Here is a 12,353-nt window from a genome sequence, read left to right on the forward strand (position 1 = left end):
ATTTGCCAGCAATATGCGACAAACTCACCAATTGTCCAAAATGATTTAAAGGGGTTATCCAGGAAAAAACTTTTTTTCATATATCAACTTGCTCCAGAAAGTTAAACAGATTTGCAAGATTACTATTAAAAAATCTTAATCCTTTCGGTACTTATGAGCTTCTGAAGTTAAGGTTGTTCTTTTCTGTCTAAGTGCACTCTGATGACACCTGTCTCGGGAAACGCCCAGTTTAGAAGCAAATCCCCATAGCAAACCTCTTCTAAACTGGGCGGTTCCCGAGACAGGTGTCATCAGAGAGCATTTAGACAGAAAAGAACAACCTTAACTTCAGAAGCTCATAAGTACTGAAAGGATTAAGATTTTTTAATAGAAGTAATTAAAAAATCTGTTTAACTTTCTGGAGCCAGTTGATATATAAAAAAAAGTTTTTTCCTGGAATACCCCTTTAAGAAGCATGTAATATTTATGAAGAAAATGGCACATTTGCTATTCTTAACTTTAAGTGGACCAACTAGAAAGTGTTCTGTGTTTTTACCACATCCATCGACAAAAACATAGGACATAGGACACACCAAATTCACTATTGGCAGAGGTTGCTAAATCTTGGATTACAAAACCACACTTGCCAGTAGACAAAACATTGCAGTCCTAGTAAATTATGGAGCATTTGGAGGAAGAGGCGGAGGCACTCACCAATCCAATAAAATACTGTACTTTATTCCAACTGCAGCATAAAAACAGCAGGTGCCTGGCACCTGCTGTTTTTATGCTGCTGTTGGAATAAAGTACAGTATTTTATTGGATTGGTGAGTGCCTCCGCCTCTTCCTCTATATGCTTCATGAATACTACAGCTATTGTGGATTGAGTACCACCACCTATACCTTTATTCTGGGACTTTTCCATACTATTGCACCTCAGCACATGTTCACACAGCTGATTTATTGCACCAGTGCTGGCTTTCTTTTTCTTTCTGTTGGACACTAGTAAATTATGGGCTTTGTTGACAAAATTTCTACAAAACCTATCCCCTTTACGGCTCCTTTAATATGCTAATACACATTTTCCCCACACATGAATTTAGAGCAGAAGAGGGAGCAGTGTAGCCTCCCTATGTAAACATACTCTAAGGGTATGTTCACAATTATATATATATATATATATGTTACGCCGAGCGCTCCGGGTCCCCGCTCCTCCCCGGAGCGCTCGCTACACTCTCGCTACTGCAGCGCTCCGGTCAGATCCACTGACCCGGTGCGCTGCGATACCGCCTTCAGCCGGGATGCGATTCGCGATGCGGGTGGCGCCCGCTCGCGATGAGCACCCCGGCTCCCGTACCTGACTCGCTCTCCGTCGGTCCTGTCCCGGCGCGCGGCGGCCCCGCTCCCTAGGGCGCGCGCGCGCCGGGTCTCTGCGATTTAAAGGGCCACTGCGCCGCTGATTGGCGCAGTGGTTCTAATTAGTGTGTTCACCTGTGCACTCCCTATTTATACCTCACTTCCCCTGCACTCCCTCGCCGGATCTTGTTGCCATTGTGCCAGTGAAAGCGTTTCCTTGTGTGTTCCTAGCCTGTGTTCCAGACCTCCTGCCGTTGCCCCTGACTACGATCCTTGCTGCCTGCCCCGACCTTCTGCTACGTCCGACCTTGCTTCTGTCCACTCCCTTGTACCGCGCCTATCTTCAGCAGTCAGAGAGGTTGAGCCGTTGCTAGTGGATACGACCTGGTCACTACCGCCGCAGCAAGACCATCCCGCTTTGCGGCGGGCTCTGGTGAAAACCAGTAGTGACTTAGAACCGGTCCACTAGCACGGTCCACGCCAATCCCTCTCTGGCACAGAGGATCCACCTCCTGCCAGCCGGCATCGTGACAGTAGATCCGGCCATTGATCCCGCTGAAGTTCCTCTGCCAGTTGTCGCCGACCTCACCACGGTGGTCGCCCAGCAGTCACAACAGATAGCGCAACAAGGCCACCAGCTGTCTCAACTGACCGTGATGCTACAGCAGCTACTACCACAGCTTCAGCAATCATCTCCTCCGCCAGCTCCTGCACCTCCTCCGCAGCGAGTGGTCGCTTCAGGCCTACGACTATCCTTGCCGGATAAATTTGATGGGGACTCTAAATTTTGCCGTGGCTTTCTTTCTCAATGTTCCCTGCACTTGGAGATGATGTCGGACCAGTTTCCTACTGAAAGGTCTAAGGTGGCTTTCGTAGTCAGCCTTCTGTCTGGAAAAGCTCTGTCATGGGCCACACCGCTCTGGGACCGCAATGACCCCGTCACTGCCTCTGTACACTCCTTCTTCTCGGAAATTCGAAGTGTCTTTGAGGAACCTGCCCGAGCCTCTTCTGCTGAGACTGCCCTGTTGAACCTGGTCCAGGGTAATTCTTCCGTTGGCGAGTACGCCGTACAATTCCGTACTCTTGCTTCAGAACTATCCTGGAATAATGAGGCCCTCTGCGCGACCTTTAAAAAAGGCCTATCCAGCAACATTAAAGATGTTCTGGCCGCACGAGAAATCCCTGCTAACCTACATGAACTCATTCATCTAGCCACTCGCATTGACATGCGTTTTTCCGAAAGGCGTCAGGAGCTCCGCCAGGATATGGACTTTGTTCGCACTAGGCGTTTTTTCTCCCCGGCTCCTCTCTCCTCTGGTCCCCTGCAATCCGTTCCTGTGCCTCCCGCCGTGGAGGCTATGCAGGTCGACCGGTCTCGTCTGACACCTCAAGAGAGGACACGACGCCGCATGGAGAATCTCTGCCTGTACTGTGCCGGTACCGAACACTTCCTGAAGGATTGTCCTATCCGTCCTCCCCGCCTGGAAAGACGTACGCTGACTCCGCACAAAGGTGAGACAGTCCTTGATGTCAACTCTGCTTCTCCACGTCTTACTGTGCCTGTGCGGATATCTGCCTCTACCTTCTCCTTCTCTACTATGGCCTTCTTGGATTCCGGATCTGCAGGAAATTTTATTTTGGCCTCTCTCATCAACAGGTTCAACATCCCGCTGACCAGTCTCGCCAGACCCCTCTACATCAATTGTGTTAACAATGAAAGATTGGACTGTACCATACGTTTCCGCACGGAGCCCCTCCTAATGTGCATCGGACCTCATCACGAGAAAATTGAGTTTTTGGTCCTCCCCAATTGCACTTCCGAAATTCTCCTTGGACTACCCTGGCTTCAACACCATTCCCCAACCCTGGATTGGTCCACTGGGGAGATCAAGAGTTGGGGCCCCTCTTGTTTCAAGGACTGCCTTAAACCGGTTCCCAGTACTCCTTGCCGTGACCCTGTGGTTCCCCCTGTAACCGGTCTCCCTAAGGCCTATATGGACTTTGCGGATGTTTTTTGCAAAAAACAAGCTGAGACTCTACCTCCTCACAGGCCTTATGACTGTCCTATTGACCTCCTCCCGGGCACTACTCCACCCCGGGGCAGAATTTATCCTCTCTCTGCCCCAGAGACTCTTGCTATGTCTGAGTACATCCAGGAAAATTTAAAAAAGGGCTTTATCCGCAAATCCTCCTCTCCTGCCGGAGCCGGATTTTTCTTTGTGTCCAAAAAAGATGGCTCCCTACGTCCTTGCATTGACTACCGCGGTCTTAATAAAATCACGGTAAAGAACCGCTACCCCCTACCTCTCATCTCTGAACTCTTTGATCGCCTCCAAGGTGCCCACATCTTTACCAAACTGGACTTAAGAGGTGCTTATAATCTCATCCGCATCAGAGAGGGGGATGAATGGAAAACGGCATTTAACACTAGAGATGGACACTTTGAGTATCTGGTCATGCCCTTTGGCCTGTGCAACGCCCCTGCCGTCTTCCAAGACTTTGTTAATGAAATTTTTCGTGATCTCTTATATTCCTATGTTGTTGTATATCTGGACGATATCCTGATTTTTTCTGCCAACCTAGAAGAACACCGCCAGCATGTCCGCATGGTTCTTCAGAGACTTCGTGACAATCAACTTTATGCCAAAATGGAGAAATGTCTGTTTGAATGTCAATCCTTTCCTTTCCTAGGATACTTGGTCTCTGGCCAGGGACTACAAATGGATCCAGACAAACTCTCTGCCGTCTTAGATTGGCCACGCCCCTCCGGACTCCGTGCTATCCAACGTTTTTTGGGGTTCGCCAATTATTACAGACAATTTATTCCACATTTTTCCACCATTGTGGCTCCTATCGTGGCTTTAACCAAAAAGAATGCCAATCCTAAGTCATGGCCTCCTCAAGCGGAAGACGCCTTTAAACAGCTCAAGTCTGCCTTTTCTTCGGCTCCCGTGCTCTCCAGACCTGACCCATCTAAACCCTTCCTATTGGAGGTTGATGCCTCCTCAGTAGGAGCTGGAGCGGTCCTTCTACAAAAAAATTCTTCCGGGCATGCTGTTACTTGTGTTTTTTTTTCTAGGACCTTCTCTCCGGCGGAGAGGAACTACTCCATCGGGGATCGAGAGCTTCTAGCCATTAAATTAGCACTTGAGGAATGGAGGCATCTGCTGGAGGGATCAAGATTTCCAATTATTATTTACACCGATCACAAGAACCTCTCCTATCTCCAGTCTGCCCAACGGCTGAATCCTCGCCAGGCCAGGTGGTCTCTGTTCTTTGCCCGATTTAATTTTGAAATTCACTTTCGGCCTGCCGATAAGAACATTAGGGCCGATGCTCTTTCTCGTTCCTCGGATGCCTCGGAAGTAGAGCTCTCCCCGCAACACATCATTCCTCCTGACTGCCTGATCTCCACTTCTCCAGCCTCCATCAGGCAAACTCCTCCAGGGAAGACCTTCGTCTCTCCACGCCAACACCTCGGAATCCTCAAATGGGGTCACTCCTCCCATCTCGCAGGTCATGCGGGCATCAAGAAATCCGTGCAACTCATCTCTCGTTTCTATTGGTGGCCGACTCTGGAGACGGATGTTGTGGATTTTGTGCGAGCCTGCACTGTCTGTGCCCGGGATAAGACTCCTCGCCAGAAGCCCGCTGGTCTTCTTCATCCTCTGCCTGTCCCCGAACAGCCTTGGTCCCTGATTGGTATGGACTTTATTACAGACTTACCCCCATCCCGTGGCAACACTGTTGTTTGGGTGGTCGTTGATCGATTCTCCAAGATGGCACATTTCATCCCTCTCCCTGGTCTTCCTTCAGCGCCTCAGTTGGCAAAACAATTTTTTGTACACATTTTTCGTCTTCACGGGTTGCCCACGCAGATCGTCTCGGATAGAGGCGTCCAATTCGTGTCAAAATTCTGGAGGGCTCTCTGTAAACAACTCAAGATTAAATTAAACTTTTCTTCTGCATATCATCCTCAATCCAATGGGCAAGTAGAAAGAATTAACCAGGTCCTGGGTGATTATTTACGGCATTTTGTTTCCTCCCGCCAGGATGACTGGGCAGATCTTCTACCATGGGCCGAATTCTCGTATAACTTCAGAGTCTCTGAATCTTCCTCCAAATCCCCATTTTTCGTGGTGTACGGCCGTCACCCTCTTCCCCCCCCTCCCTACTCCCTTGCCCTCTGGTTTGCCCGCTGTGGATGAAATATCTCGTGATCTTTCCACCATATGGAAAGAGACCCAAAATTCTCTCTTACAGGCTTCATCACGCATGAAGAAGTTTGCTGATAAGAAAAGAAGAGCTCCCCCCATTTTTTCTCCTGGAGACAAGGTATGGCTCTCCGCTAAATATGTCCGCTTCCGTGTCCCTAGCTACAAATTGGGACCACGCTATCTTGGTCCTTTCAAAATTTTGTGCCAGATTAATCCTGTCTCTTACAAACTTCTTCTTCCTCCTTCTCTTCGTATTCCTAATGCCTTTCACGTTTCTCTTCTTAAACCACTCATCATCAACCGTTTCTCTCCCAAACTTGTTTCTCCCACTCCTGTTTCCGGCTCCTCGGACATCTTCTCCGTAAAGGAGATACTGGCCTCCAAGAAGGTCAGAGGGAAAACTTTTTTTTTGGTCGATTGGGAGGGTTGTGGTCCTGAAGAGAGATCCTGGGAACCTGAGGACAATATCCTAGACAAAAGTCTGCTCCTCAGGTTCTCAGGCTCTAAGAAGAGGGGGAGACCCAAGGGGGGGGGGGGTACTGTTACGCCGAGCGCTCCGGGTCCCCGCTCCTCCCCGGAGCGCTCGCTACACTCTCGCTACTGCAGCGCTCCGGTCAGATCCACTGACCCGGTGCGCTGCGATACTGCCTTCAGCCGGGATGCGATTCGCGATGCGGGTGGCGCCCGCTCGCGATGCGCACCCCGGCTCCCGTACCTGACTCGCTCTCCGTCGGTCCTGTCCCGGCGCGCGCGGCCCCGCTCCCTAGGGCGCGCGCGCGCCGGGTCTCTGCGATTTAAAGGGCCACTGCGCCGCTGATTGGCGCAGTGGTTCTAATTAGTGTGTTCACCTGTGCACACCCTATTTATACCTCACTTCCCCTGCACTCCCTCGCCGGATCTTGTTGCCATTGTGCCAGTGAAAGCGTTTCCTTGTGTGTTCCTAGCCTGTGTTCCAGACCTCCTGCCGTTGCCCCTGACTACGATCCTTGCTGCCTGCCCCGACCTTCTGCTACGTCCGACCTTGCTTCTGTCCACTCCCTTGTACCGTGCCTATCTTCAGCAGTCAGAGAGGTTGAGCCGTTGCTAGTGGATACGACCTGGTCACTACCGCCGCAGCAAGACCATCCCGCTTTGCGGCGGGCTCTGGTGAAAACCAGTAGTGACTTAGAACCGGTCCACTAGCACGGTCCACGCCAATCCCTCTCTGGCACAGAGGATCCACCTCCTGCCAGCCGGCATCGTGACAATATATATATATACTGCATATTTCAAGATAGATTTTATGCTGGTAAATTAATGATATCATCTTCAACATGAAATTGGCAGCTAATATAGTAAGCGTGAATATACCCTACAACTGCAAACCAAGCACAGACCAAGTTGGTTATTACCATATATATGGTATCTAGCTCATGTTTTTTTACTCCATTTCCTTTTTATTTCACTTAATTGACTTAAAGAGGTATTCCAGGCAAAAACTTTTTTTTATATATATATCAACAGGCTCAGGAAAGTTAAAGAGATTTGTAAATTACTTCTATAAAAAAAATCTTAATCCTTCCAATAGTTATTAGCTTCTGAAGTTTAGTTGCTGTTTTCTGTCTAACTGCTTTCTGATGACTCACGTCTCGGGAGCTGTCCAGCTCCTATGGGGATATTTTCCCATCATGCAAGGGATATTCTCCCATCATGCACAGCTCCCGGGACGTGACATCATCATTGAGCAGTTAGACAGAAAACTTCAGAAGCTAATAACTATTGGAAGGATTAAGATTTTTTAATAGAAGTAATTTACAAATCTGTTTAACTTTCCGGAGCCAGTTGATATATAAAAAAAAGTTTTTGCCTGGAATACCCCTTTAACTCTGAATTGACAATATTATAGATAAGGCTTTATATGTTACTATACAGTGGTTATGACTTTGTCGACTGCAGGCTTGGTCAGCTAAAAGAGGAACTGAAGTATAACCAAGATAACAGAGAACAAGTGGAGAGTATCCAGAGCCAGGTAATGGAGAAGAGGAAAGGAGCCTTGTCCCTGCAGTTCCAAGAATGGACTCTGGATGTTAGCGGCAGGATTCCACTTGCACTAGTAAGTGTACAAATGTACACATGTCACATGATGTACTGGTAATGCACTGGCAAACCCCAGCCAGACCACGAATCTGATGACCTTAGCTAAAAGCTCTCTTGTGACTGTAATACGGACATAAAATCAGTTCATAGTAGCCTAAGGAGAACCCAGCCAGCAGGTTAATATTTAAAAGTAATAATAAATATGGAATTTATTGTATCCCTTCTTACTCCTTTCACTTTTGAGTTAATTTGTATCATATACTTAGGCAGTAAAGAATAAAAACTTAAAGGGGTATTCCAGGAAAAAACTTTTTTTTTATATAGCAACTGGCTCCAGAAAGTTAAACAGATTTGTAAATCACTTCTATTAAAAAATCTTAATCCTTTCAGTACTTATGAGCTTCTGAAGTTGAGTTGTTGTTTTCTGTCTAAGTGCTCTCTGATGACACGTGTCTCGGGAACCGCCCAGTTTAGAAGAAAATCCCCATAGCAAACCTCTTCTAAACTGGGCGGTTCCCGAGACACGTGTCATCAGAGAACACTTAGACAGAAAAGAACAACTCAACTTCAGAATCTCATAAGTACTGAAAGGATTAAGATTTTTTTAATAGAAGTAATTTACAAATCTGTTTAACGTTCTGGAGCCAGTTGATATATAAAAAAAAGTTTTTTCCTGGATAACCCCTTTAAGGGGGTACTCTGATAAAAAAAAAATTATGCTTTTGAATCAACTGGTACCAGAAAGTTAAACATATTTGTAAATTAATTTTATTTAAAAATCTTAATACTTCCAGTACTTATCAGCTGCTTGTCACGATGCCGGCTGGCAGGTAGTGGATCCTCTGTGCCAGAGAGGGATTGGCGTGGACCGTGCTAGTGGATCGGTTCTAAGCCACTACTGGTTTTCACCAGAGCCCGCCGCAAAGCGGGATGGTCTTGCTGCGGCGGTAGTGACCAGGTCGTATCCACTAGCAACGGCTCAACCTCTCTGGCTGCTGAAGATAGGCGCGGTACAAGGGAGTAGACAGAAGCAAGGTCGGACGTAGCAGAAGGTCGGGGCAGGCAGCAAGGATCGTAGTCAGGGGCAACGGCAGGAGGTCTGGAACACAGGCTAGGAACACACAAGGAACGCTTTCACTGGCACAATGGCAACAAGATCCGGCAAGGAAGTGCAGGGGAAGTGAGGTGATATAGGGAAGTGCACAGGTGAAGACACTAATTGGAATCACTGCGCCAATCAGCGGCGCAGTGGCCCTTTAAATCGCAAAGACCCGGCGCGCGCGCGCCCTAGGGAGCGGGGCCGCGCGTGCCGGGACAGGACCGAGGGAGAGCGAGTCAGGTACGGGAGCCGGGGTGCGCATCGCGAGCGGGCGCTACCCGCATCGCGAATCGCATCCCGGCTGGCAGCGGAATCGCAGCGCCCCGGGTCAGTGGATCTGACCGGAGCGCTGCAGCGGGGAGAGTGAAGCGAGCGCTCCGGGGAGGAGCGGGGACCCGGAGCGCTCGGCGTAACAGTACCCCCCCCCTTGGGTCTCCCCCTCTTCTTAGAGCCTGAGAACCTGAGGAGCAGACTTTTGTCTAGGATGTTGTCCTCAGGTTCCCAGGATCTCTCTTCAGGACCACAACCCTCCCAGTCCACTAAAAAAAAAGTTTTCCCTCTGACCTTTTTGGAAGCTAAGATCTCTTTGACAGAGAAGATGTCCGAGGAGCCGGAAACAGGAGTGGGAGGAACAGATTTGGGAGAAAAACGGTTGAGGATGAGTGGTTTGAGAAGAGAGACGTGAAAGGCATTAGGGATACGAAGAGAAGGAGGAAGAAGAAGTTTATAAGAGACAGGATTAATTTGACACAAAATTTTGAAAGGACCAAGATAGCGTGGTCCCAACTTGTAGCTAGGGACACGGAAGCGGACATATTTAGCGGAGAGCCATACCTTGTCTCCAGGGGAAAAAACGGGAGGAGCTCTTCTTTTCTTATCCGCGAACTTCTTCATGCGTGATGAAGCCTGTAAGAGAGAATTTTGGGTCTCTCTCCATATGATGGAAAGGTCACGAGAAATTTCATCCACAGCGGGCAGACCAGAGGGCAAGGGGGTAGGGAGGGGGGGAAGAGGGTGACGGCCGTACACCACGAAAAATGGGGATTTGGAGGAAGATTCAGAGACCCTGAAGTTATACGAGAATTCGGCCCATGGAAGGAGATCTGCCCAGTCATCCTGGCGGGAGGAAACAAAATGTCGCAAATAATCACCCAAGATCTGGTTAATTCTTTCTACTTGTCCATTGGACTGGGGATGATATGCAGAAGAAAAATTTAATTTAATCTTGAGTTGTTTACAGAGAGCCCTCCAGAATTTTGACACGAATTGGACGCCTCTATCCGAGACAATCTGCGTAGGCAACCCGTGAAGACGAAAAATGTGTACAAAAAATTGTTTAGCCAACTGAGGCGCAGAAGGAAGACCAGGAAGAGGGATGAAATGTGCCATTTTGGAGAATCGATCAACGACCACCCAAATAACAGTGTTGCCACGGGAAGGGGGTAAATCAGTAATAAAATCCATACCAATCAGAGACCAAGGCTGTTCGGGGACAGGCAGGGGATGAAGAAAACCAGCGGGCTTCTGGCGAGGAGTCTTATCCCGGGCACAGATAGTGCAGGCTCGCACAAAGTCCACAACATCCGTCTCCAGAGTCGGCCACCAATAGAAGCGGGAGATGAGTTGCACAGATTTCTTGATGCCCGCATGACCTGCGAGATGGGAGGAGTGACCCCATTTGAGGATTCCGAGGCGTCGGCGTGGAGAAACAAAGGTCTTTCCTGGAGGAGTTTGCCTGATGGAGGCAGGAGAAGTGGAGATCAGGCAGTCAGGTGGAATGATGTGTTGCGGAGAGAGTTCAACTTCTGAGGCATCCGAGGAACGAGAGAGAGCATCGGCCCTAATGTTCTTATCGGCAGGACGAAAGTGAATCTCAAAATTAAATCGGGCAAAGAACAGAGACCACCGGGCCTGGCGAGGATTCAGCCGTTGGGCAGACTGGAGGTAGGAGAGGTTCTTGTGGTCGGTGTAGATAATAACAGGAAAACTTGATCCCTCCAGCAGATGCCTCCATTCCTCAAGTGCTAATTTAATGGCTAGAAGCTCTCGATCCCCGATGGAGTAGTTCCTCTCCGCTGGAGAGAAGGTCCTAGAGAAAAAACCACAAGTGACAGCATGCCCGGAAGAATTTTTTTGTAGAAGAACAGCTCCAGCTCCCACTGAGGAGGCATCAACCTCCAATAGGAAGGGTTTGGAAGGGTCAGGTCTGGAGAGCACGGGAGCCGAAGAAAAGGCAGACTTGAGTCGTTTAAAGGCGTCTTCTGCTTGAGGAGGCCAAGACTTGGGATCAGCATTTTTTTTGGTTAAAGCCACGATAGGAGCCACAACGGTAGAAAAATGTGGAATAAATTGCCTGTAATAATTGGCGAACCCCAAAAAGCGTTGGATAGCACGGAGTCCGGAGGGGCGTGGCCAATCTAAGACGGCAGAGAGTTTGTCTGGATCCATCTGTAGTCCCTGGCCAGAGACCAAATATCCTAGAAAAGGAAGAGATTGGCATTCAAACAGACATTTCTCAATTTTGGCATAGAGTTGATTGTCACGAAGTCTCTGAAGAACCATACGGACATGCTGGCGGTGTTCTTCTAGATTGGCAGAAAAAATTAGGATATCGTCCAGATATACAACAACACAGGAGTATAACAGATCACGAAAAATTTCATTAACAAAGTCTTGGAAGACGGCAGGGGCGTTGCACAGGCCAAAGGGCATGACCAGATACTCAAAGTGTCCATCTCTGGTGTTAAATGCCGTTTTCCACTCATCCCCCTCTCTGATGCGGATGAGGTTATAGGCGCCTCTTAAGTCCAATTTAGTAAAGATGTGGGCACCTTGGAGGCGATCAAAGAGTTCAGAGATGAGGGGTAAGGGGTAGCGGTTCTTAACCGTGATTTTATTAAGACCGCGGTAGTCAATGCAAGGACGTAGGGAGCCATCTTTTTTGGACACAAAGAAAAATCCGGCTCCGGCAGGAGAGGAGGATTTACGGATAAAGCCCTTTTTTAGATTCTCCTGGACGTATTCAGACATGGCAAGAGTCTCTGGGGCAGAGAGAGGATAAATTCTGCCCCGGGGTGGAGTAGTGCCCGGGAGGAGGTCGATAGGACAATCATAAGGCCTGTGAGGAGGTAGAGTCTCAGCTTGTTTTTTGCAGAAAACATCCGCGAAGTCCATATAGGCCTTAGGGAGACCGGTTACTGGAGGAACCACAGAGTTACGGCAAGGGTTACTGGGAACCGGTTTTAGACAGTTCTTGGAACAAGAGGACCCCCAACTCTTGATCTCCCCAGTGGACCAATCCAGGGTTGGGGAATGAAGTTGAAGCCAGGGAAGCCCAAGGAGAATTTCCGAGGTGCAATTGGGGAGGACCAAAAGTTCAATCCTCTCGTGATGAGATCCGATGCTCATAAGAAGGGGCTCCGTGCGGAAACGTATGGTACAGTCCAATCTTTCATTGTTTACACAATTGATGTAAAGGGGTCTGGCGAGACTGGTCACTGGGATGTTGAACTTGTTGACGAGAGAGGCCAAAATAAAATTTCCTGCAGATCCAGAGTCCAAGAAGGCCACAGTAGAGAAGGAGAAGGCAGAGGCAGACATCCGCACAGGCACAGTAAGACGTGGAG

The 12,353-nt window shown here is 48.7% G+C and overlaps 1 protein-coding gene across 3 annotated transcripts in view; it reads left to right on the plus strand.

Annotated features, from left to right (window-relative positions):
* EFCAB5 (EF-hand calcium binding domain 5) overlaps positions 1–12,353 on the plus strand; it is a 129,721-nt gene that overhangs the window by 57,495 nt on the left and 59,873 nt on the right. For all 3 annotated transcript variants that reach the window (XM_056558990.1, XM_056558988.1, XM_056558989.1), the window contains one exon: positions 7,488–7,644. In XM_056558990.1, coding sequence (XP_056414965.1) covers positions 7,488–7,644 — 157 coding nt within the window. The remainder of the gene's footprint in view (positions 1–7,487; positions 7,645–12,353) is intronic.

The sequence above is a fragment of the Hyla sarda genome, chromosome 2, assembly GCF_029499605.1.
Source record: "Hyla sarda isolate aHylSar1 chromosome 2, aHylSar1.hap1, whole genome shotgun sequence".
Classification (NCBI taxonomy): domain Eukaryota; kingdom Metazoa; phylum Chordata; class Amphibia; order Anura; family Hylidae; genus Hyla; species Hyla sarda.